At 35.8% G+C, this 27,922-nt stretch overlaps 2 protein-coding genes and 1 pseudogene across 2 annotated transcripts; 2 read left to right on the top strand and 1 right to left on the bottom strand.

Annotated features, from left to right (window-relative positions):
- Positions 1-19,327: 19,327 nt before the first annotated feature.
- Positions 19,328-21,029, top strand: LOC113296937 (UDP-glycosyltransferase 92A1-like). The gene has a single exon (XM_026545312.1). The coding sequence runs from the start codon at positions 19,411-19,413 to the stop codon at positions 20,923-20,925; it is 1,515 nt and encodes a 504-aa protein (XP_026401097.1). The 5' UTR covers positions 19,328-19,410; the 3' UTR covers positions 20,926-21,029.
- A 506-nt stretch (positions 21,030-21,535) lies between these two features.
- LOC113296938 lies at positions 21,536-23,221 on the top strand (annotated as a pseudogene).
- A 262-nt stretch (positions 23,222-23,483) lies between these two features.
- LOC113296939 lies at positions 23,484-27,717 on the bottom strand. Its single transcript, XM_026545313.1, has 5 exons — positions 26,891-27,717; positions 25,812-26,279; positions 25,279-25,656; positions 25,125-25,192; positions 23,484-24,070 (listed from the first exon to the last, which is right to left on the bottom strand). The coding sequence occupies exons 1-5, from the start codon at positions 27,476-27,478 to the stop codon at positions 23,863-23,865; spliced, it is 1,710 nt and encodes a 569-aa protein (XP_026401098.1). The 5' UTR covers positions 27,479-27,717; the 3' UTR covers positions 23,484-23,862.
- Positions 27,718-27,922: the final 205 nt, after the last annotated feature.

A 27,922-nucleotide genomic window follows, 5' to 3' on the forward strand; every position in this document is an offset into this window, starting at 1 on the left:
TTATTCCATAATTTTACATGTACAGAACTTTTATCGGGTTGATTCTTAGACTTAATTGAATTAAGTTTTTCTAAGAATTTAAAAACGTTTTCGAAAGCTCTGAATAGATCTTTGTCAGTTGATCCATTACGATAGTATTTCTCAAAAAGATTAATAGTTAATCTAGTGAGGGTCCATATCTTTGAGCGTAACGAACGTTTCCTCAATCTTCCCATCTTTTTATTTTTTCCTTTAGATTGTTTCTCATCATCTAAATTTTCCTTTTTAGATGAAATGAGATTATCATGAGAAACCGAAGGTTTTATCCATAATAATATTTAAGCAATCTTTAAGGATTCCTGGTGTGCGTTACAGATGCCAAGAGCAAGTTTTCCAAAGAAATTTCTCATAGGGCAATTTTTAAGGATCGAACAAACACAAACTTATCAGGTTTACAGTATTAGCCTGCTCTGATACCAATTGAAAAAACGGGGGTGTAACAACCACACCCAATATTTTGATTAGCAATCTGTATGGACTAACTCCAATATACTTTCTAGAGAATCAACTAGACTCAATCTTAATAAAGTATATCAAAGAGTTATATCTCTCTTTCTTGATTCAATACTTACTCAAGCAAATAGAAATCTGCGAGTTTAATAGAATACAAGAGAAATCACTTGAACGGTACCAAAGACCAATGTTCAATTATCAATCAATTCAATCAACCACTAAAGGTTGGATTTCCCAATTGATTGATTCAAACGCACAACCTTTGATATTTCAATTATATAACAAAATATAATGCGGAAAAGAAATAACATGGATACCATAAGTTTTGTTAACGAGGAAACCGCAAATGTAGAAAAACCACGGGATCTTGTCCAGATTGAACACACACTGTATTAAGCCGCTACAGACACTAGCCTACTACAAACTAACTTCGATGTGGACTGTAGTTGTACCCCAATCAATCTCACACTGATCCAAGGTACAGTTATGCTCCTACGTCTTTGATCCCATCAGGATACTACACACTTGATTCCCTTAGCTGATCTCACCCACAACTAAGAGTTGCTACGACCCAAAGTCGAAGACTTTAATAAACAACTCTGTATCACACAGAAAAGTCTACGGTAATAGATAAATATGTCTCCCACAGAAATACCTACAATTTTTTGTTCCGTCTTTTGATAAATCAAGGTAAATAGGAACCAATTGATAACCCAGACTTATATTCCCGAAGAACAACCTAGAATTATCAATCACCTCACAATAATATTAATCGACGCGGCGAAAGAAGATATTGTGGAATCACAAACGATGAGACGAAGATGTTTGTGACTACTTTTATATCTTGCCTATCGGAGATATCAATCTCAAGCCAATCGTTACGATTGTACTCAACACGATAGAATCAGCAAGATCAGATCACACAACTATAAAAAAGTAGTATCGTTCTGGCTTCACAATTCCAATGAAGTCTTCAAGTCGTTAACTTACAGGGTCTCAAAGAAACCTAAGGTTAAAGGAGAATTGACTCTAGCTTATACAACTAGTATCACACAAGAGGTGTGGGGATTAGGTTTCCCAGTTGTTAGAGTTCTCCCTTTTGCAGTCTTTCAAATCAGGGTTTGCAATCAATGTTAGCTTAGTAACAAAGCATTCAATATTCACCGGTAGATGAAAACCTGATTAGATCCAAGCTAATATCTTTCAAGCGTTAGATCGAAAAACTTAGCTTGTTACACACAAATGAAATGCACGTTTAGGTTTGTATAACCGTACCCAAACTTATACATTTGTTGGTCCAACAGTAGTTAACCAAATGGTTAGCCATATGAGAACTTTCATATCAACCATATTATTCTTCACCATAACTAGTTCAAATGACTCAAATGAACTAGTTAGAGAGTTGTTCAATTTATTAGATCTTATAGAAGTATACAAGACACAATCGAAGCAAAAACGATTCGATTCACTCGAATCGATTCATGAACTTTATAGCCATGGTTTGCAAACTGCATTCCTTAGTTAATGTAAATATAAGTTCACAAATAATCGTCTTTAGATATGACCAACTCAAGTACGTGGACTCAGTTCGCGGACTTAAGTTCCCGGAAGGAATTCACAAACTCCAGCAGATTTTCTCGGCATGAGAACCTCCGCCAGTTTGCGGACTGGGTTCGGGGACTGAGTTCACAACTCTTGTTCCGGTTTTCCTGATCAACAAAGTACGCGGACTTGGATTCAAGGAATAAGGACTTATACATATATGTATTACCACATAATGCTTATATCCAACAATGGTTATATAATCTAAACTCTCATTTCAATCATTGAAACATTCTTAGAGGACGTTATATAGTTTTTATTCACAAACCATTTTTCATCAAAGCCATTTTCAAGTGATTGAAACATATCATGACTCTCGTCACTAGGTAAAGATGAACTTGGCCAAAGCGAAAGCTTACCAACACATATTTCGGGAAATAGATAGGCGAGATAAACTCGGCTCGAAATAGAAAATGTGTATAATCAAAGTCTATATAGCAAAATGACTATTGTCTCAAGATAGGAGATAGAGTAGATAGACTTTTGAGTGATAGATAAGTTCAAGTCTCCACATACCTTTTAGTCGATAAATTTCCACCAGTTCCTCGAGTGTCCTTCGTCTTGTATGATGATCGCCATGGAGTTCTTGAGCTCAACTACACTTTTTATCCTAGTCCGAGACTTAGCTATAGTAGACTAGAAATCAAGACTTATAGTTTTGATCACTAACATTGACAAACATGCTTGAGATAGCAACGCATGCGAGTTCGACCGAGCAGTGCTCTAACATGGGCCTTTACGCATCATTTAATTCTAGTAGAAGCATAGATGCTCCAATATAGAGGAATTATACTAGGTTCTAAACTTTGCAATAAGGAAGCAGGTATTATTGACCATCTACTCTTACACTGCGAATGGGTAGCAATCGGTTGAACTATTTTTCTTCCTCCTGGCCACTTAGTGGTTTCTGGATGACAGTTTTGAGAATTATTTGAGAGGGTGGAGAACTTGCAAGATCAATTCTAAGAAAATCGTTATCCGAGGAGTGATGCCTTGTGCAGTCATGTGCGAGCCGAGGAAAGGAAAAAACTACCGCGTCCATATAAGGCAATATAAGAATCAAAATAATTTGTTGATATCGATAAAAAAAAATCTGCTTGTGGTGTTCTCAGAAGGAAATTTTTGATAGATAATCGATTGAGCAAATTTTATATAAATGGGAAATAATTATAAAATTGTAATTATTTTTTGGTTTTTCTATGGGCATCCATAATATTTTTCTCTTCATTCTTGTTTTCTTAAAAAATACAGTAATTTTCCGTTCTCCTTTGATATCCAATGAATTATCTTTTAATGTTAATATTTAAAGCAGATCGTGGTAGATGACTATCTCCATCTGTGATAAAACAATCAAGATAAGATTGTAAGACCTTCTATCAAGATGTATATATACATATATGTCACGATCCATGATTTATACATGTCGGGGATGGGGGAACTGTGGTCTTTACACTTCATCTATGAATGCTAGTTGAGACATCTGGTAATGACTATGCGTAGAAAATAGTAAAAAAATACGTAACCACCGTACTTTTTATGAAAAACAAATAAGTTATTTTTTTAATCCATACATATGAATTTTTCCATATAATAATATTTACTACGTAAAAGGTACCCAAACCAATATGTGTTTCCAAGAAACAGCAGAAAACGTAAAACCATAGTATTAAACGTATAATCCTTATTCGTTTTTAAATGAAATAAGTAATGCTCCACAAGAGCTAATCCATTCACAACATTGATGTGGATGAATCTCGTAATGCGTATGGTAACTATGATATCATCTTATTAGTAATCCTATTTTTAATGACTAATTTCTATTGTTTTCCATGCATAAGACAAAAATTGTCTTCCCAAAGATTGTCGAAAATGTTTGTAGTTTATTGTATTTTTCATTAATAAATTAGTTGATGGAAACTTTGTTTATACGAAATGTGCGCTTTAGTAGATTTTACTAGAGCTTCTCAAAAACTTTTTGTTACCATGTCTGCTAGTGTTTTCGGCGGTGCTTACCAAAATATGGGAACAATGATAAGACAATGATGGATGAAAGACATAAATTTTATTTATTATTAAGCATCGTGTGTTAATGATAAAATATCTTAAATTAACTGGCACTCTGTATTTTTTTAGTAAATGAGAGTTAGCTATTCAAATTAACCCACAAGATTTTTAACCAAAAAGGAAAGAGTATGATGCATGTATTTGTTGACTCTTGGTGTTTCCTAGAGGGAGTTTATGACCTAAAATCCTTTAAAAAATCTAGCTAACTTAATTATTGTATTTGATATGAATCTTATTGTAATTAAGTCCTGAGAATTCAATAAGCAAGGAAATCAGCGAATAATCCTATTGTAATTACTATATCCTATTTAATTTTTGTTATAGAGCCTATTATAAATCCAGAGCAAAAATCAAGAAATGGAAAAAGAGAATAAAATTTGAAAATGGCAAGTCTCTCAAAGAAACAATTGGTGTTCAATTTCACCACTATTCATATGTTGTAGCTCTCATCTTATGCCTGTTACTTTTGGGTGGTGTCTCTTACTCAGTTGAAGCTGCTGCAGGAAGGATTAACAGTTAGGTTTTTTAGTTTTAAGAAATCAACATATTGATATTACCAAATAGATACTTTTTTTCCCTTAATAAAGAGAAAGAGATAGTTTTATTATTTGTTTTATTATTGTTATTATTTTATTCTATAATTTCTTATAACCTGACTTTGATATCTTATTACTCTCGCGAATCATAATGACTCATAACAATTGACTAATGGGTGATGTTCGTGGGATAATACAGATGGAGCAGTGGAAACAGGAAAAGTAATAAATTATAAGTGTACTACTGTAATAGAAGGCAGATGTGTAGCTGATCAAGATTGGACTACTCTTTGCAGATCAGAAAAATATTCAGGCGGCATATGTGAACCAAATGATAGAGATGAAGAACCTCCAGGGCTATGTTGTTTTTAAACTAGAACTCATTTAATTTTTTTCATAAGTAAATAGGTATGTAGATTTTTATATGCCTATTGGAAAAACAATATAAAAAACTCAATAAATGGAAAATTACGCCAACCATTTTTGTTGGATCTTGTTATCGTGTATGTTGATGATTACTTTTATCTCCTAACTTTAAGAAAAATAAATAAACAGATTTAATATACTGATTAGGTAAAATCAAGTAGTGGTCCTACATTTGATAAATGAAATATGATTACATTTGCTTTTTGTTTGAAATAAGAACTATTACAACCTCCTAACAAAAGTTTGAAAATATATTTATAATTCTTTAAAAACATACTCCCTCCATTCTACTTTAGATGATAGCTTAGGATTTTTTTGATGTTCCAAAATAGATGTATAGGTGTTTTTCTCAAATTTTTGTTGATTTACCCCTGCTTTGGTATCACACCACATCATTAATTCTCTTTGTAACCAGCGACAAATAATTCTTTTTGGAATCATACATAGGATTTCGAAGGAATATTTGGTTTATCCCAAGTAGAATTATACGAAATTACCAATTTACGCTAATCTAGAAACTAAAACCTAAAAAAAAAAATTAGGAAGATAAAAATAAAGGTAGCTTCGGAAAAAAAAAATTTATTCTTTTTGATGTTTTTTAATCTGCATGAAAAGAATCCAGACCATCTTCTAAAGTGGAACGGAGAGAGTAATAATTTTTCTTTCTCCATTATTACCCAATGATTTGTGTTATAATGCTGGAATTATTTAAGGTTCATGTATGGTAGATGAGCGTCTCCGCTTGTAATGATCGATGACATACTGAACAGAGTCTTCTAGTTTTCAATCTTCAAATTACCTGCACAAACAACTTTATTTCATTAATGGTCGATCACGCACTAAACAAAGTCTGTTATTAATGGGATACAAAAAGTATTATCTTCAGATCTAGATGCAATAAAGCAGATATGAAATCGTTGATCCTTGAAATAGTTCGAGTGACCTTATATATCATAAGAAAATGATCACAAAATAAACAAACTAGATCTATCAAGGTTCAAATTTTCCGCTAGTCAATCAAATCAATAACTGGAAACTGAAATAACAATACAATTCTAGTTTTCCAGCAATAATATTACTAGTTTTTTGTTATCACAAATAGTGCGTTAATCAATCTAGACGGTTTTAAGCCTATAAGAATGTGTGGAATATACAAGATTTTATATCGAGAATTCGTATCTTGACAGAAAGATTACAAGACTTGTTCTTGTTGGAATTTGGTTCTTATAACAGTTCGGGTACATACTAGGTTGTTACTTGGATATTGATTTATGATATCGTCCAAGTAAAATTGTTTTACAACTCAGCAATATGATCTTATTTATTGATGTATACTACTGATTACAACAAATTAATCCATACAGTTTCCGAATGAAAAAGTTAGTAGTGTACCTCGTACGCTATCCTTTTCACTAAGTTGTTACCATATTGTTATACAGATATTATTTAAAGGTAAAATATATACCAATGTCTTAATATTACATGAATCAGGATAAGTCAACAATGGAAGAGTTGACCTATATACTTAATAAGTATTGCGTTTTTGTGAACAATACTTTTTTGGGCAAGGACTCCGAGGATGTCTATCGATCAAAAAATTGAAAGCATGAAGTCATTTTATAAACGTGAACTTCAAAATCAGAGATTATGACTTTTAACGAATTCTCAACCATTTAAATTAAAATTAGTAGACAGTGAGGTTTGAGATTTCTTGAATGCACGCATGTTAATTTGATAGGTATACAGAGCTTTATAAGAGAAAAATATTCTCAAATACTGGCTTCAAGTTTGTTACCGTTTGAATTTTGTAAAAAAAAAAATTCAAAGTGTGAGTGCGTGCTCCTCATAACAAATTCGAACAAGTAACAACATATTTTCCCTTCAGTTGACTAATTTGGAGACCGTCTTTCCAAAATTGGATTCAACGATCCCGAGCCAAAAGAAACAACAGATTTTCTGTTTGGTTATTGCTTCCGAGACCGTCTTTTCAAAATTTGACTTTAACGATACCGAGCCAAAAGAAGGCATGCATATTTTTGTTTGAAGTTGATTATGTTTGGATAGCACATCAAAAGTAGCTTTTCGATTTCTAGAAGTCGAAAATTCATAAGTTAAATTGGCTGACAGATTTCAAAACGAATTCTAGATGTCGAAAAGTTAACTTTTTGTGAATCAAAATAGTTCTGCTTCTGACTTCGATTTTTGGAGAAGCAGAGTCAGAAACAGATTTGTATCCAAACGTGCTAAGCGGTGAGTTTTTGTTAGGGTACCAACCCAATAGACTTATATCTACCCAATTTTACACCATCCAGGAGAGGGGGTTGTGCTATCGGGTTTTCGAAATGCTAACATTTTTTTTGGATAGATTGTGTGCACGTGGTGCTAGCTCGATTGAATGCATGTGTAAAATTAGATGTTGATAGGTTTTATTTTTGCTGCTAACAATGTTGGAATTGTATCCTTTTATGGGTGTCTGATCAAATGTTATTCATGGAATTATGTTACTAGTAGTTAACGATTATCCCATGAGTTTGGTCGATTTTCCTATTAAATTACTTTTTAGAGACAAAAGAAAGGAGAATTAGGAATTATTTTCCAGTATTGATAATGTATTGTTCATGCTGCCAAGTGTTAGTTTATGTATATGCATATGCATACGGTTTAGTGCTCCCATGACCAGATGGGTTTATTATGTACACACGCCTACATGGATGGAAAATGTTTGTTGGTTTAAACTTACCGGGAAGGTATATGCATATGTTTTGTTAGTTTATGAGTTTCTCTGAAGTAGTATTGATAATGGATGGATTTCATGGATTTTAAAACACGATGATGCTGGAGGTCACATATACAGCAAGAATATCCAAGCCTTTAGCCCCAAGCAAGTTGGGGTAGGATGGAAATGGAACCTATTTAAAATCAATACTACTGAACTTCCTTTTTCTGTTTTATTTTTTTATTCCCATAGTTTCCAACTTGATTTTCTTTGTATTCTATGGATCCAAGCAGGTGAACCTATATATTCCAGTTAACAATAAATAAATGCCACCATATCTCAACATGACGGATCTTGTTGCACCACTGGACTTTCAGATCAAGGGCACACTCAGTTCAGATTTCTAGTGTGAGTTACCAATTCTTGTTAGTCCAAGTTTATTCTCAAATACAAGTGAGTTATCAATATTATAGTCTTTCAATAGTTATACAAAATTCCATTTTTCTGTTTAAAGGAATACTTTGTAGGCATGCAGTTAAGGTACTAGTCCATGATGATGTATGATTGCTCCAAAAGCTGATTGGAAGCACCTACCAAAATGAATTGAACGATCCAAAAAGAGTGCGCCCATCAAACATGTTTATGTACTTATTTATCCCTTAAGCCAATTGTACCTAACTGTTCAAGTGCAATCACATATTCATAAAAGTTAGAATCCTGTAAAGCCCTCTTTTTTTATTCAGTAGAAGTGAATATCTGCTTTGAAAACCTGAACTTGCAATAACAAATTTATAATTTTTCCATAAAAAGAAAAAGAAGAAAAAGAAAAATTAAACTTGTTAATGAAGTGAATATGTTTGCTTTACTTCAAATGAAGTTCTTCAGAGATATTTCAGTAAACTAAAATCTTTATATTGTATTAACATAAGCTAAGAATTCTTAGAAATATAATAGGAGAAGTAGATTTGCTTCAAGTCACAAAGAAATATCGTTCTAGGACAGTCTTTGGCTATTAACTATAGCTCATAACTTGGATAAAGTTAATGAGAGAGCCACAGAACCTACAATGATAGCCCAAAGGGGCCAAATTTTATTTCGGAATTAGGGATCCAATAATGTTCCAATTTTAATAAAATCTGGAGTTTTCGACGCCTCCATATTTAACTCTGAAAAATTAAAACGTTGTTTTCCCATCTTATTCACAAAAAGTTTTAAGAAGGAAAATTTAAATGAGCTTTAGGAGAGGGATATAGCCACAAAGATGGTCCATAAAATTTAAAAATTCTTGTTTGTACCCAGAAATATTTCCAGGTACAGAACACAATTGGTTTGATGATGATGATGAAAACTAGGGTTAATAATACTAAACAAGCAGGAATAACAGAGACACAAATTTAACGTGGTTCGAAAAGTGTTGCCTAGATCCACGGACGAATTCCTGTAGGAAGAGATATTTCATTGATGTGATTGATACAATTGATTTCTGATCCCTTTTAAGACTTGTTGTGTATTTTCATCTATCAGGGCCTATCCCCTTTAGGGTTATAATTCCCCCCTATTTATACAGTTGAATATCTGGGTTAAACCTTAATTTCGAGAAAACTTCATATGGCAGTAATTTGGCCAGCAAGGCATCTGGAACATTCCAGAGCTTCTTCCAAGGTTCTTGCACTGGATCAATGGAAACGGGCCGGCTAAATTGACATGCGCTTGCGGGTTTGACCAACGACATTGACTTTGACTGTCAGGGTTGACTTTCGTTGTTGACTGCGACTATCGATCATTGACTGGCAGACCGCCTTGACAGGAGACTAGATGGAGGATGGCTGAGATCACAACTGGCAACATGGATGGAGACTGGCTAACAGCGCGACTGAGTACTTGGCTGAAAACTAGTTGCCAACGCGATTAACAACTTGGATGGATGCTGGTTGGCAGCACCGCTGGAAACTGGTTAGAAACGCGACTGGCAACATGGCTTCAACAGTTGACCGATGGTTGATCGACCATTGACTTTGACGGTTGACTGGTCGTTGACTTTGAGCATTGATCGGCCGACGGACTTGGTTAGCCTGTATACTGTGTTGGTTGGCTGATTGTCAGACTTAAATGAGGGCCAAATGGTGGATCAAATGGAAATATGGCCTAATATGTGCCATTTTTACTCATGGTACAAACAATTCTGTACGGATTTTGGGAAGTACCAATGTTGAAACAAAAAGGTAGTTTAAGTTTAGGTGTCTCATTTTAACTCTTGTTATTGTTTGTAGATGATCAAGTTGTATTAGTATAATCAAAATCGTTGTTGTCAGATTAGGTATTGTCGATAAGGTTTCCATATAATAAATGAGATTGGAATGAATAGAAAATGTTTGAGGCACTATGTTCCTATTCTAGTCCGATCGATCGACTACTCGGCTATGATATCCACAACTTGACAAGGTTTCTAAAACTGATAGTGAAAGCTTTGTTAAGTATATTTTGTTAGAGGGTTTATCAATGTCTTCGACTTAAAATCATCCTTGATATGCTATTTTGTCCAATTGAGCCATAGAGGGATTGGTGCTTGGACTAACATTTGCAAACAAAAGCAAAATCAAACATGAAAAGTAAATAACATTAGCAAGGCAGTATTATCTTCACCAAAAGTCGGAGCGCCTGATTTTTAATGATAATCAAAGGTTTATTGCTCCTTGGAATCTCTTGACGGTTCTTCATCCAGCAATCCACTTCCTGAACCGCAACATTCTTCAAGTTTTGATGTCATCTCAGAAACTTGCCTTCTGTTTAATTTCTTTTTCTTTTTCTTCTTTTTTTTTTGGAAAGAGGAGTTTCCGGACTTGAACTACTAGTGTCAACTTGTTTCTCGAGAGGTTGCTTATCGTTCTTCTCCTTATGTTGCTCTAGTGCATTTGATATAAGAATATCCATACCCGTCGACTCCATTTCCCTGTTTACAATGTTAGCCATGTCAGCATCATGAAACAAACAAGGTTAGCAGTGTCAGCTCTTAAAGTTGAGAATTTTGCTTCCATTATGGAAACTCGTTCCTCCAGAGCTTGTTTCTCCTCTTGTTTTTTGGAAGGCTATTATTGGGGCGTCACATTCCATTAGAGGGGCGTCACCTAATAGGACAAAAACGGGTCACCCATAAGTAATATCAAAAACCCCTTATCTAAAATAATTTTGTAATAACTAAACAACCCTTATTTAGTTAAATTTAATTTAATTAGATAAAAATTAAATTAATGAATTTTGTTGTATACTTGATGAATTCTGGGACAAAGTTTTTGTGGGAAAAAAAACTGGGCGTAAAATAAACTTCTACGGTTGGAAATAATCCAAACCTGGACGTAAAATCACTTCTACGGTTGGAAATAATCCAAACCTGGACGTAAAATCACTTCTACAGTTGGAATTAAAAGAAACTAGACATAAAATCAGATTCTACGGTTGGAATTAAAAAGAACCTGGACGTAAAATGAGCTTCTACGGTTGGAACTAATTCAAACCTGGACGTAAAACTACATGCAAATAAAATTCTACGGTTGGAATTAATCCAAACCTGGACGTAAAATCACTTATACGGTTGGAAATAATTCAAACCTGGACGTAAAATCACTTCTGCGGTTGGAATTAAAAGAAAACTGGACGTAAAATCGGATTCTACGGTTGGAATTAAAAGAAAACTGGACGTAAAATGAGCTTCTACGGTTGGAACTAATCCAAATCTGGACGTAAAACTACATGCGAATAAAATTCTACGGTTGGAATTAATCCAAACATGGACGTAAAATCACTTCTACGGTTTTTAAGTTTTTATTTTAGTTAAAGGATAATTTAGACATTTTGTATATGTGTTAGGATATCCCATAACCATTTTTTGGATATTAAAAATCCAAGTGAAACCCCTCTATTGGAGTGTGACGCCCCAATAATAACCTTCTTTTTCTGCCTTCGTGTTGAAAACGCGATTGTTTAATTCTAACACGGAAACTCTTTTCTCAGGAGCTTGTTTCCCAGCCTTCTCTAGATCCCGCTCATCTTTAAGAGCACAATTGCTTGATTCCAAGTCGGAAACTCTTTTTGCAAGAGCTTGTACCTCATGCTTCTCTCGTTCATCTCCTTCATTAGCGACACCTTTTAACGGTTTTGTAGCTGGTGGTTTTCTTGAAAGACCCGGCAGCCTATAAAAATGAGAGTCTAGTTTCTCGCGAGACCATGTATAGGATTCAGGGTATGTGACTTGAGTGCAGGTACTGACCCAACCTTGGGAGTTTATAAACTTACAATAACAAGTCGACCAGTAACATAAGAAATGTGTAAAATCACTCTCTCTGTTATTGCCAAAAGAAAGATGTTTTGAGAAATCTAATTCTTCGCAATCACCGGTTATTAAATCTGATTTTCCCGCAATATGGCTACCAAATTCTTTCTTAACCCTTACTACGTAAAAATGCATATCTAATTCACAAACTATAAACAATCGAGGATCTCTAAACCAAGACATATTTATATGATCACTTACTTAATTGAGATAGTAACACAAGAAACTGGCCAAACAAATGCGAAAAATTCCCACATCTCCTTAACAGAGATCAAACACTATGTATATACTTATTTATGTTGTGCTGTTAGGTAATTGGTTCAGACCGTTTGGTATAAACTACTATATGTTAGCCCGTGCATCATTACATCTCAAGTGTTAAAACTTAAAACTACTCCCTCAGTCCCAAATTAGTTGAGTCATCTGTAGTTTGCACAATTATTAAGGCAAGAAAAGAAGGGGAGTACAAGTATCCACTTATACATAATAATTTGTAAAACTTCGAAATGATTCATCTCTTAATTTATATCACGATTTTTCGTAAATTTTATATCTTTGAAAAGCATTTTAAAACACCTACATAACGAATATAAACATGGCAATCAAATTATACATATTTCTTATAGAAATAATAATTAATTAAAAAGATAGTTTTAGAAATATACCCTTAATTAGTGAAATAGCCCATCTATTTGTGGGACAAAATCTAAAACCAATTAGCTCAACTAATATGAGACGGATGGAGTACTTTATTTGATCACGCGTGACAAGGCTGCTCCAAGGATTACCGAACTCTATAAAATTGAAAGGTATTCTTTACCTAATAATAATGCTGGGGACATAGGAGAACGTCTAATCGATTATCTTTGTCTCAAATTATTCGATACCATCTCTTTTTAATTGGCTACTAAACCTTAAAGAAAGAAGAAAAAAAGTGAAGGAGACATAGACCTTATCATGAATAATTGATCGATGGTATCTAGCCTCTGGGTTCAAAGAAACTTTACTAACTAATATATTATTTGTTGATTAGTGGTTTTGACGATGATATTATAAGACCGAGCTAATACATATATTTTCTCGTAAAAACAATTAACGACCTAGGCACACTTGATAATTGATGATGAATTCATAGATAGTAACCGAACTATGCATATCTTCATGGAAGAAAAGTCGAGAAAACTAATGATGGATTTGGCCCATTTGGGGTACATATGTAAAGAACAGAACCAAGAAAATTCTATGAATTTCCCAAGCAGAGTGACATCTCATTTCAGAATAGCTGAGATCCAATTATCGATTTCGTAATATTTTCCCTCGACAAACAAATGGTGGTTGTGATGTATTGTGGATGTCTCATATCGATATTGAAGCACCATTTATAGTTCATCCTAGAATTACTTTGAATATGCCAAGTATGTCCTTGGTGCTAGTATAAATTAGAAGACATAAGGCTAAAGGAGAAAGTTTTTTAGTTTTAGAACATTTGTGTGAAGAATGAGAGGTTCTCTTCTTTCAGACCTAATTGTTATCTCTAGGGGGAATTAGATCATCTAATTCTAGAGTATCAACTAGATGCCTCTCATAATCTTATAGTTTCCAATTTAATTGGGTAGAAATTGTAAGTTATTTGAGAAGAATCTCCATTATTAGGTTCTTCTTTTATTCAAAGGGTAGAAGAAACTAAATTGGTTGATTGTTTATCCTTTTCAAGTTATTAATTTCAATTTATTTCAATTATAAGCTTCCGCTTCTCATCATTTGGTATCAAGAGCTTTGGTTTGATTCTCAAGGGGAAAAGGTGTGATTGGTGAAGATATTTGTTTTTGAGGTGAACACTACTAATCTCTTTCTCAAGTATTTTTGGTTTGATTATTATGTTCTTTGATAGTGTTCAAATTGGGTTTTTGAATCTTATATTGATTTCAGTATGGTTTATAAAAGACAAGTTAATTTTGGTAGGATTCATTCAAAGGATGTGTTAATGAATATTGTACATGAAGTGTTTGATGATATGTATCTAAGAATGGGAGAAATTTGTGAAGAATATTATTGGAAACTTGTAAGTCTCCGTAACCAAGAAAGGATTCTACCTAATGATTGTGATGATGTAAGTGAACTAGATGTATCAATTTTTGTTGGTGGATATGAGAATGAACAAATTACCGACAAGATGTTTGATGAAATATCTCCACCAAAATTTGATAGTTATTTGAGTCATGGGGAAAGTGAAATAGTGGGTAATCTTCCAATCTATCAAGATGGCATGAATGTGGATCAAATATTTGATTATTTTACTATCATGGACCAAGTTCTATCATGTAAGAATCAAGAGAAAGAAGAATACAATCCTTTGTGTTCAATTTTTGATGAGGTATTTAATGGTAGTGAAGTAAAAGGTTTTGGTGTACCAAGGTATGACATTGAATTGGAAATTGCTATGCTAGATGCATCTCGAGAACAATTTCAAGTATGTGAACCGACAATTACCGGAAGCAAGCCTCCACTCAAGCTACAACAAAATGGAAAGTCAATATATATGAATCCAATTTGGGCTTTCGTTAAAGACAAGTTCCATGGATTTCGTTACCGTGCAAGGTTGAGAGAAATGCTTGGTGTTTCTTTACTACTTGGAGATGCTTTTAACCACGACCTCAAAATGCTACATTTGGTGAGTAACTATAATGGCAGGTGTAGAGGTAGAATTGTCTTCAAGCAAGGAATAAATTCAAGCACTAATGGAGAATATGCTTTGAAGAATTCGTGGACGAATTTGTTCAAACAAGGGGAGGATGATGTATTTACAAACGAAAAAATACTTGGTGTGTCATTACTACTTGGATATGCTCTCTACTATGACCACAAAGTGCTACATTTGGTGAGTAAATACAATGGAAGCTGTAGAGGTAGAATTATCTTCAAACAAGGAAGAAGTTCAAGCACTAATGGAGAATATGCTTTGGAGAATTCGTGGAAGAATTTGTGCAAACAAGGGGAGGATGATGTATTTACAAATGAAGAAATACTTGGTGTGTCTTTACTACTTTGGGATGCTCTCAACGATGTCCAGAAAGTGCTACATTTGGTGAGTAACTACAATGGAAGGTGGATAGGTAGAATTGTCTTCAAGAAAGGAAGAAGTTCAAGCACAAATGGAGAATACGCTTTGAAGAATTCGAGGATGAATTTGTTTAAAGAAGGGGAGGATGATGTACTGTGGATGTCCCATATCGATATTGAAGCACCATTTATAGTTCATCCTACAATTACTTTGAATATGCCAAGTATGTCCTTGGTGCTAGTATAAATTAGAAGACATAAGGCTAAAGGAGGAAGTTTTTTAGTTTTAGAACATTTGTGTGAAGAATGAGAGGTTCTCTTCTTTCAAACCTAATTGTTCTAAAACTAAAAAACTTCCTCCTTTAGCCTTATGTCTTCTAATTTATACTAGCACCAAGGACATACTTGGCATATTCAAAGTAATTCTAGGATGAACTATAAATGGTGCTTCAATATCGATATGGGACATCCAAAATACATCATCATCCCCTTCTTTAAACAAATTCGTCTTCGAATTCTTCAAAGCGTATACTCCATTTGTGCTTGAACTTCTTCCTTTCTTGAAAACTACTCGACCACGATTTCTTCCTTTATAATTACTCACCAAGTCTAACCTCTTGTGGTGATAGTCAAGTGCACACTTAAGAAGCAAAGAAACACCAAGTAGTTTCTCCAACTTTGAATGGTGACTAGCATTATACTTGTCTTCAAAGGAAGCCCAAGTTGGGTCAACATAAGTTAATTTCTCATTTTCTTTGCTAATACTTGATAAAGAGCTTGTTGTTGGGTGAATTTTTCTCTCAAATTTCATCTCTTGAATGACATTTTTGGATATGGCATAAACATAACTATTGGAATCATTAACAAGCTTGCTTACCTTTCTTCTCATGGTACAAGTGGTATGGAATGCGTCATGCCTTGTCCTTTGATCATCGTCGTCAAGTTCAACCATGGAGTATTTGTTTATGAAACCTAATCTTTGTATTTGATAACCGGTGATAAAATCTTCTTCCATTTCTTCATTAGGTTCTTCATCAAATATGGGTGGCGACGTAGGATCAAAGTAAACATCATTACCAATCTCACCTTCCTCAAAATTTGAAAAACTATCAAATTTTGGTGGACACATTTTATCAAATACCATGTGGGCAACATCATTATCAATATCACCTTCCCCACAACTTGAGAAACTATCAAACTTTGGTGGAGACAAATTATCAAACATCTTGTGGGCAACCTCTTGATTCCCATACCTACCGATGGAAAGTGAATTCTCTAACTCCATTTCATCTTCATAATCATTAGAGAGTTCAAATAAGTCCATATAAAGACTTTCCAACTTCTTAATTTTCTCTTCTACTAGTTGACACATTTCATCAAACATCTTATATCTCATTTTATTCAATAATCTCATCACTTGAACATTACTTACTTTTACTCCTCCATCCATTTTCATTCTTCTTTTTGATATCATGATAAAACACCATAAAATTGAAATACCCAATTTAAGAAAACTACCAAGAAAAAGAAACAAAACCCAAAATCCTTGATGATGATATTAGTATCTTTACCAAACCTTCCCCCAAAAATCAAACCAAAGCTCTTGATACCAACTAATGTGAAGTAATACTTATAATTGAAATTGTATTGTTAAATTATAACAAAACACCATGAAATAAAAGTAACCAACCTTCAAATGATGCTTCTTCTACCCTTGGAACAAGGAAGATACAAATATTTGAGGTTCTTCTCTAATAATCTTCAAATTTCTACTCAATTCAAAGATTGGAAACTAGAAGATAATAGATGCTTCTCTTACAAATTGAAATTTATACCCAATTACAGATTGGAAATATCAAAGTGTTGGAGGCTCTTCTCTAGGAAGGATTTTATGGTTCTTACACCACTTTTCTAAACAAAACCAAACTTCAAACTAGTAGAGTTAGGGTTGAAACAATAAGTAGTAAACAAAGATGAGAAATAAGGGAAAGAAGAGGATAAAAGAGTAATTGTGAAATAAAAGGGGCATAGATGGTATGTTTGAAATACCATTATGCATCATCCTTCCCTCCTTAAGTGAAATTCGCCCTCGAATTGTCCATCTCTTCATCCATAGCATTGTCACTCCAATATGGAACCAAGTGCTTAACATTTAACACGTCGGGCGTACGAATTGAGCTTGGTAAGTTGAGTCGATAAAAAGCATTATCATTTATCTTTTCTCCAATTGGAAATGGTCCAATCTTCCTTTCCTTGAGCTTGTTGTACGCACCCACGGGAAAACGTTCCTTAGTAAGAACCGCATAAACAAGATCTCCTACTTCAAACTCAACCACGCGTCGTCTTTGATCAACCTTGTTCTTGTATTTCCTTGATGAAGCTTCTAAATTCTTTCGGTTGCTTTCATGGATAAGGTGAAGTTGAGAAACAAAGTCTTCCGCCTTAGCATTTGGCCTTTTCAAATCCGGTACTAAGGACAAGTCAAGTGGTACTCTTGGATTGAACTCGTACACCACCATGAATGGTGAATAACCACTACTTCGGTTCACCGCACGGTTGTAAGCAAATTCCGCCTTGCATAAAACTTGGTCCCATGTCTTCAAACTCTCTAAAAATAAAATGAACTCCCTAGTGCTTGGTGCTAGTATAAATTAGAAGATATAAGGCTAAAGGAGGAAGTTTTTTAGTTTTAGAACATTTGTGTGAAGAATGAGAGATTCTCTTCTTTCAAACCTAATTGTTATCTCTACGAGGAATTAGATCATCTAATTCTAGAGTATCAACTAGATGCCTCTCATAATCTTATAGTTTCCAATTTAATTGGGTAGAAATTGTTAGTTATTTGAGAAGAATCTCCATTATTAGGTTCTTCCTTTATTCAAAGGGTAGAAGAAACTAAATTGGTTGATTGTTTATCCTTTTCAAGTTATCAATTTCAATTTATTTCAATTATAAGCTTTCGCTTCTCATCAGGTTGTCGTCAAAATGGTTTTGCTTTCAAATTTTCCAGTTTTGTCCCGGAAGTGCACGGCCGCTTGTTACACACATTTAACAAGAATTTCTCCTTCTTCTCTCTCTGTTTTGCGTCTTCTTCTAGATTCTTATGACATAGCTAGTGACGTAATGATCAAGGGGGTCGTCAGATCAATTGTTTGAATTTAGTGTCAGATAATGTTGTAATTTTTCACGTAAGTCTGTAATACGAGAATACGACCACTGCCGACACTAGGGGTGTAAATAATACCCGAAAATACTCGGCCTGCCTGTATCCGCCCGAGCCCGCCTATACCCGAAGTAGCCCAAAGCCTGTTATGGTCCGTCATGGACCACCCGGCCTGGCCTGGATTAATTTATTGGGCGGTCTCGGGCTTTGCGATTAATTATGATGCCCGGCCTGATACCCGGCCTGGTGCCCGGCCTGAAAGCCTTCTATGTGCCATTAATCATTTAATATCCTCTTAAAAGACTTAAAAGTTACAATTTTATAATTGTCAATTTTGTGTCAAGAAAAATAAAATATATAATTATTTTTTTACTTATAATTAACCTTTTCAAAACATTAATGGTAATATATTTTCTTATTAGAAAGTTTATTGTACTCTAATTAATTATTTATTATAGGCTAAAATTAAATATTTATCAGTGTAATTTAAATATAAAATAATACTATCACTTATGATATGCGATGTTGGAAAGGAAAGGATATTGTATTTAATACCGTTTATTTGAAAATTTAAACTTAAAAAAAAAAAAAAATCAAAATAGTGGCCTGTCCGGCCCGATCTGGCCTGCCCGTATAAAAAGCGGGCTTTGGACGGTCTTTGGGTAGTAAATTATCTACTTGTGCCCGGCCTGTCCGGCCTGAATTTGTTTACGGGCTCACAAATATTAAGCCTGGTCTGCCCGGCCTGCCTTAGTTTTTGGGTCGGGCGGCCCGGCCTGCCCGAATTTACACCCCTAGCCGACACAGCTCATGGGGCAATAATCAACGGGTCAGGCCACATGTTGGTTGAATATTGACTGATGAATATGATGCATTAGTTTACATTGTGGGAAGGAGGAATGGATAACCTTTTGCACCGTACATGTGGTTGAAAATCATTCTTGAGTTCGTCCTCCTACTCAGCTATATAATTCTCTCAAAACTCTCTCTGTGAAACTCACCTGATAAAAAAACAAAGCAAGCAATGAATACCCTACAACATCAACAAGATGATGGTCACATAATAATGTTTCCGTACATGGCACAAGGCCATATCACTCGATTTTTAGCCTTGGCAAGATTCATCTCTCAAAGAAAGCCAAACATCAAAATCACATTTGTCAGTACTCCTCTCAACATAAGACGCCTTCAATCAGCCTTAACTTCAGACAAGAACATTCATTTAGCTGAGCTTCCTTTCTCAAGTGCTGATCATGGGTTACCAGCCGATTCCGACAACACCAATTCTTTACCACCTCATCTTATCTTAACACTCTTATACGCATCAGAAAATCTGAAACCTTTATTCGACAATCTTATAACACAAATCATAGCAACTGAGAAACGTGTTCCTAATTGTATCATAGGCGATACTTTGTACGGCTGGGTTCATGATATTGCTAAACGTGTCGGGACGCTTCATTTTGCTTTTACTTGTGGTGCGTATGGATCGGCTATGTTTATCTCAACCTGCTTACATCTCCCACATCGCAGGGATGATAGTTCCAATGATCTTATTGAAGAATTTCAGGTACCCAAGGTCCCTGGTAAATGTCGACCATCTCAACTTCCGGTGTATCTAAGAGAAGCAAATAAAGAAACCCCACATGTTCAATATTTCCGGAAACAGCTTTCTTGTACGTTGCAAGCAGATGGAATGTTATGTAACTCTGTTGAAGAGATAGAAGTTGTGGGTTTGGAGGCTCTTAGAAATATTGTGGAGTCAAAACCAGTTTGGACCGTTGGTCCTTTACTTCCTTCGTATTTACTTCAGGGTAATAATCAGAATAAGAACAAGGTGTCCGTTGCTTCTCAGTCAAGGACAGGGAAGGAGTTTGGGATATCTCCAGAGAGTTGTATAGAGTGGTTGAATCTTCATGAACCATCTTCAGTTCTATATATTTCATTTGGCTCTGAATCCGCAATTAACGCTTCCCAAATGATGGAATTAGCTCTGGGTTTGGAGAAAAGTGGCAAGTCTTTTATCTGGATACTAAGACCACCGAATGAATTCGATATAAAATCTGAATTCAAATCGGAATGGTTACCGGAAGGATTTTTTGAGAGAATGAATGAGAGCAACAAAGGGTTGCTAGTCAAAAAATGGGCGCCCCAACTGGAGATATTAAGTCATAAGTCTACAGGAGCATTTCTTAGTCACTGCGGATGGAATTCAGTGTTGGAGAGTTTGAGTCTAGGGGTGCCTATAATTGGATGGCCTTTAGGAGGAGAACAAGCTTTTAATTCAAAGATGTTGGAAGAAGAACTGGGGGTGTCTGTGCAATTGGCTAATGGAAATGAAGATGAAGTATCGAGTGAAGATGTGCAGAAAGTAATTGAACAAGTGATGGATAGCAGTGAAGGAGAAGAAATGAGGAAGAGGGCAATGGTGATTGCGGAGAAAATTAGTGCTGCGATGAGAGAAGATGAAGGTGGTCATCTCAAAGGGTCTACTATTAGATCAATTGATGATTTCCTTGCAACTGTAACTTCTAAATAAGTATCTGTATAAGAAGTTGCATTGGTTGAATAGAGTTCTTGACGACATACCAAGAATATTTGTAAACAGACTTCCATACATTATACATAATTTGTCTTGCGTAATTAATTTGTCTTGTATGCTATGTTCCTTACACCAACCTTGAGCAAATTTATGATGCAAATGGAAAAACAGAATCAAAATAGTTAAGCTACAAGGCCTACTGAAAGTAACTATATCAGTAATTGGAGTTTGCATCTTTGCAACTTATATCTGACAAATATTCAAAAAATCTTCTAGTTAAAAAAAAAAAAAACCATGGCATAGGCCATACAGTGTATCAATCATGGGATCCAGAAAAGAAATCCATTCAATCCCTACGTTTCGCTAAAGAACCAAGGTAAACCACATTAACAGTAACAGAAAAAGTAAAAAGGGATAGACTTGGATAATCTTTGGAAACATAGGTCGGCATCTTAAGGATCCAAGTTGACATAGCTAGTGACGTAATAATCAAGGTGGTCGGGCCAATTGTTTGAATTGAATAGTGTTTTAGGTAATGTGTTAAATTTTCATATTGGGGGGGATAACCTTTTGTACTGTACAATACATGTGGTTGAAAATTGTTTAGAAAATGGTGTCCTCCTGGTTTCAGCCATTTAAATACACAGACGCTTTCAGCTGTATATAATTCTCAAAAATTTCTCAGTGAAACTCATCCTATACAAAAGTTCAATCATGAATAGCCAACAACAACAACCAGATGATGGTCATATCATTATGTTTCCGTACATGGCACAAGGTCATATCACTCGATTTTTAGCCTTGGCAAGGTTCATCTCTCAGAGAAAACCAAACATCAAAATCACATTTGTAAGCACCCCTCTCAACATCAGACGCCTTCAATCAGCCGTAACTTCAGACAAGAACATCTCTTTAGCTGAGCTTCCTTTCTCAAGTGCTGATCATGGGTTACCGCCCGATTCCGAAAACACCGATTCTTTACCACCTCATCTAATCTTAACACTCTTGTTGGCATCACAAACTCCAAAACCTTCTTTCGACAATCTCATAACCGAAATCGTTACAGCTGAAAAGCGTGTTCCTAATTGTATTATTGCTTCATTTTGGTTTCACTTCTGGTGCGTATGGATCGGCTATGTACGGCTCAATCTGCTTAAATCTCCCCCCATCGTAAAAATGATGGTTCCAATGATCTTATTGAAGAGTTTCACGTACCCAATTTTCCTGATACGTGTAGACTACATGTATCTCAACTTTCCGCGCGTCTAAGAGCAGCAACTAAAGACTCCCCAATGTTTATATTTTTCCAGAAACTGACTTCAACGAAATCAGATGGAATGTTATGCAACTCTGTTGAAGAAATTGAAGTTGTGGGTTTGAAGACTCTTAGAAATATTATGGGGTCAAAACCAGTTTGGACCATTGGTCCATTACTTCCTTCATATTTACTGCAGGGGAATAAGAACACGGTGTCTGTTGTTTCACACTCGAGGACAGGAAAGGAATTTGGGATTTCTCCAGAGAGTTGTATAGAATGGTTGAATCTTCATAAACCTTCTTCAGTTCTATACATTTCATTTGGTTCTGAATCCGCAATAAGCACTTCAAATATGAAGGAATTAGCTCTGGGTTTGGAGAAAAGTGGCAAGTCATTTATATGGGTATTAAGACCACCAAGTGAATTTGATGCAAAATCTGAATTCAAATCGGAATGGTTACCAGAAGGATTTGTTGAGAGAATGAATGAAACTAAGAAAGGGTTGCTGGCCAAGAAATGGGCTCCCCAGTTGGAGATACTATGTCACAAGTCAACAGGGGCATTTCTTAGTCATTGTGGGTGGAATTCAGTTTTAAAGAGTTCGAGTCAAGGAGTACCTATAATTGGATGGCCCATGGGAGCAGAACAAGGTTTTAACTCAAAGATGATGCAAGAAGAACTGGGGGTTTCTGTGCAATTGGCTAATGGAAATGAAGGTCCAAGTATTGAGTGAAGAAGTGCAGAAAGTAATTGAAGAAGCAATGGATAGTAGTAAAGGAGAAGAAATGAGGAGGAAGGCAATGGTGGTTGCAGAGAAAATTAGTGCTGCAATGAGAGAAGATGAAGGCAGTCACCTTATAGGGTCCTCAGTTAGATCAATTGATGATTTCCTTGCAACTGTAACTACTAAAAAAGTACTCGAATAAGAAGAATTCTTGGGAACATACCAAGAATCTCTATAGAGGACACTTTCGTTTTTAATGTAAACAGACCTTCATAAATAAAATGGAGACAGAAATCTTCCAATCATTTAAACAGGTGCTCATGGACATCACAGAAACACGCCAGATGATTAAAAATGATGATGGAAAACTACCACTATCCATACGAACAAACCACTTGTATGCAATGTTCCTCACAAGTCACGCCAACCATGAGCAAAGTTAGAAATCAGAATCAAAATTTTAATGCTACAAGGCCTACCCAAAGTAACTGCATCACTAGAGTTTGCAACTTAACCTGACAAATATTCCACGACTCTAGTTACAGGCAAAAGTAAAAAAAAGGCAAACAGTAAAAAAACAAAATGCGAAAACGAGCATCCATGGAATATGAAGACCTATTTACAGTGTATCAGTTGTGCAATCCAGAAAAGAAATCCCATTCAATCCCTAAATTTCGGTAAAGAAAGAAGGTAAATCACAGCACACTGATGAGACTAACAGAAAATGTTAGGTGACACTAACTAATATAATCTTTAAAAACAAAGTTCAGCATCTTAAGGATCTGGCTTTTTAGTTTTACACTAACACATTTAAGTACAAGTAACTACAACTACCGCAAATTTTTACAAGACTACTACGCGCTTACAGTCGTCAATTGAATCCCTGGATTTCCTCCCCAAGAACTTGATATCGGCAAAAAGGAGACGTCATGGCGAACAGATAAAAGAAAAACTAGCCTGAAAGTACCGACATTGCTCGTCTGAATTCTGGAGAACCTAGGGCTGACTCCGGAAAGTGCTTCCCACCAGGTACCCACAATCCTTTATGAGGAATAACTACTGGTTGTTTTGGAATCATCCCACTGTCACCAGCTACAGGAGAGGCAGCTTCATTCTTTTTCTTTACGAACGCGAAGAATTCAGCCACTTGCCGAGCATACCTTCAAAAACAAAAATGCACTATGTTAAGATACAGGGGAAAACGTAAGCAACAAAACTGTTTTGTAGTGACTACAAGAGCTAAAGAGATTAAATGAATGCTAAAGAAGATATTGATGCTTAAGTAGATACCAACAAATGGCGCTAAGGGCTACGGTGACTCTTCCCACAACTTGCAACATAAGAAACACAATAGAGGGAATGCTAAAGAAGAAAATGATGCTCAAGTAGACACCCACAAATGGCGCTAAGGGCTACTGTGACTGTTCCCACAGCATACAACAAAATAAACACTATAGAGGATTCCAATAGTACATCAGAGTTGAAATTCGTACGCATAATATATCATAGACTGCCCATAATACGCTCATCATGAAACAACAAAAATAAAGATAGGACAAAGATGAGTACTCGTCATATAGTCCTGATGCCAGGTTGTAAAACATAGATTCGCTACTCCTATATAAATAACAAGAACCAAACACCTTTTCAACAATTTCTTCAAAATTTGAGCAGTAAAAACCATACAAGATCATTGGGATTTGGTACCCTAAAACATGCTGGATCTAGATTTGACGATTGTACAAACGGTAGCTGCACCCCTGAAGCCACGATGATGAAACATGTAACCGATCCTATATTTGCAGTTGTTACCGACTCCAAAAAGGTTTCCTAGATGAAAGTAAGAGGTTAAGCTTCTGTGAAGTAAAAGAGCTACGGAGAGTCAGTTGCCTACTCTGCCAGGGTAGATAAATCATAAATGATACCAATTAGAAGCTAATAGACTAGTACCATCAGGTACAAGTGATATGAACTTGCAGCAACCTGCTAACACATCCTAAAATACGACCAGTTATATAATACACATACACAGCCATTACATATAATTAATATACCATAAGACGAGCAAAAAGAAAGTCAACGCCTGCAAGGTTGCACACTGATGACAAAGAATTTGATGAAACAAATGCTTGTGAATAATTAATGGGAATCTAATGAACATAAGGTACCGCAATAAACTTTACAGAAAGAATATGAAAGTAAATGTGGACTTACTGTCTCTTTAAATCGATGTCTTTGTTGAAATCAATGTTAGGTTCACAGTCAAGAACCAAAGCAGGAACCTGGAGAGATCAAATAAACAAAGCTCAGATAATTTAATGGAGAAGTTGGTGATCAAAAGAATTCTATATAATATAATGAATGTGACCTTTTGAATACTTGCGTGCATATGATCACCCTCCAAATAGAAGACACGATCTCTTATATCAGGATGCAAGGAGCTATCCATATGAAGCGGGAGCTGACTAACAGATAAGACACCGTGGTTTCCAGTTTGGGCGGGAAACAACCAGCTTTCATGCTTTTCATGCAAACCACGCAGATAATCCAATGAAACGCCACCTTCTTCTGACCTCCTACGACCCATCATTCGCTTGTGGCAGGTGTCGGGGCTTGCTCTAAGATAAATGAATCCATCCGGGATAAGTCCAGGTAGAGTTGAAACAACTGGGTCAAACCATGAATCATAGATACTTATCTCCATCTCATTCATCCACTTGGCTTCATGTACAGCTCGTACAAAAACCTTTTAGCATGTGACAGCGCAAGTAAACAGCAGTAAGCCATGAACCCAAAAGAACTCGGAACATATATTTTCCTAAAGGAGACAAAAGGAAGTTTATCTAACTGAGAGACAGAGAGAGAGAGAGAGAGAGAGAGAGAGAGAGAGAGTCTTCTTACCATTCGGTCACTGAAAACACTCCTTTCCATAAGCCTAAGTGGCTTTATCCCACCAGAGGATTCCCTTTCCTGCATGACTCTTGTCACAAATACATAATTTTGGAAGGTATAGGCGTACCTCTCTGGCTCAGAGTAGAATGCATCTAGTATGTTAAAGTGATCAGGCCCAATATCCTGCCACTTGCCAATAGGTTCTGGAACCACCTCAACCAAATCACGTAGCTCAAGTGTTTCATTAGCTATTCTCTGGAGAAAAGTGCTCTTTCCAACACTAATATTTCCTTCAACACAGAAAGTAAGACGTTTGCTCCTAGAACGCTGAGCATCTGAGTCTGGGCTCTCCTTTTTTACTTCTTCGTCAACACTCTCTTTGATGAATGAGGTAATGCTCTCCGCATGATTTTTGTGAATGATCCCTACTGAACTTTGTAAATAGTCAACCATTTTCTCACTCGACTTCCCAAAAAACTGCGAAGTAGCAGAATTAAAACTCATCAGGGCAGCACCAAAGCTATTTCAAGCTACCACATATGCAAGGTACAATGGTACATACAACAAATACCCATTCTCAAACAAATACAGGGAAGTTTAATAAAAAACCAAGAATGGCACTGAGCTTTGAGAAATAACACTCGGGTACTTGCACTCAACAGTGAACCATGAGAAAATACTAGACAAATTACGTGATGTAGCATTTATGCCTACGAGACCCATATGAGAATTACACATTGAGTGGAGAGAACCATGAGGTTTTACATACGAGTATGTGACTCAACCATATCTTAGTTTATGAGACCAGTCTATAAGAAACGATTAGCATGTATACAGAGTGCCAAACCCACGTATGAGGTCTTGGGCACTCTTCATTGTGTAATTTAAGCGACTCATTCGGCTGGATTACAAGAGCAGGGTGCCCATGACTAAACTTGAGCAATACCCAATATAGTCAATCTATTTCGTTTGAAAGAACTATGGCTACAGAATACATAAACTATGAAGGGAAGTATCATGTTTCTAATAACACCAAAATCACAAATAAAATGAAGAGATCAAAAACAAAACTGAAGACTAAATTTTACCTTATCTCTGTAAAGTTTTTTCAATTCAGCAACTCCTCCAATACCCTTATCCACTAATTTCCTCAAATTCCTAGGACCAACACCAGGAATTGTTAAAAGGTCAGGATTCCCAGGCAAATTAATCAAACCACCACCACCTGGAGAAGAACTTCTTTGTCTCCTCTGTACCCTTGCCGGTTTCTCTACACAATCCGAAGTAGAAGAACCCTCTGTAGCAGCAGAAACTACTTGAAACCCATCTTTTGCATTTGTAGTAAACCAAGCAGGCCTAGAAACTAAAGACTGAGTTTCTTTAATACCAACCCAAGCTCTTACAGGAGAAATACCCTTACTACCATCAAGTGAACAACGACAAGAAGATGAAGTAAAACGACCAAAAGAAGAAGAAGATACAAGTTTTTTTGATAGAGAAATTGTTTCAGTAGTAGCTGATAAACCACCGACCAAAGTAATCGAAGCCATTGATGATGATGGTGGTGTGAAAGTGAATTTCTTCTTCTTAGTAGGAATTCCCCAAGGAGGAAAAGTGACTGATGTACAAGAAATTGGGCCCGACGATGGGCTTCTTCGTATCAATTTTTGCATCATATAGCATTTCACATGAAGCCTTATCAAGTTTTATCTCTGGTTCTTATCATTATTTCTGAAACTTTTAATAATCTCTGTTGAAGTAATAGAGAGAGTGGGGATTTTGAGCGGGAGATGATGAAGGAGAGAATTATAGGGTTAGGTTTTGGGCGGGAGATGATAAAGGAAAAGGGGTTTTAGGGTTTTTTTTTGTGTTCTTGGCTAGTGGACGCTTTTGAAAATGGGGTTTTAGGGTTTCTCTAACAAAGAGTGGAAGAAAAGAAGGTGCGAGTTTTTGTTACTGCGAGCAGTAGATTTAACTAATTTACTCCTCTTCGACGATTTCTCTCTGGAGTGGGACCAATGTAGTCAATTTCGCTCGTACCGGCCGAAATATCGGCGGAATTTCGTGTACCAGTGTTAGAGCGAAACGAAAACACAAATATCGCGGTACGATATTTAGCC

The sequence above is a fragment of the Papaver somniferum genome, chromosome 7 (assembly GCF_003573695.1).
Source record: "Papaver somniferum cultivar HN1 chromosome 7, ASM357369v1, whole genome shotgun sequence".
Lineage (NCBI taxonomy): Eukaryota > Viridiplantae > Streptophyta > Magnoliopsida > Ranunculales > Papaveraceae > Papaver > Papaver somniferum.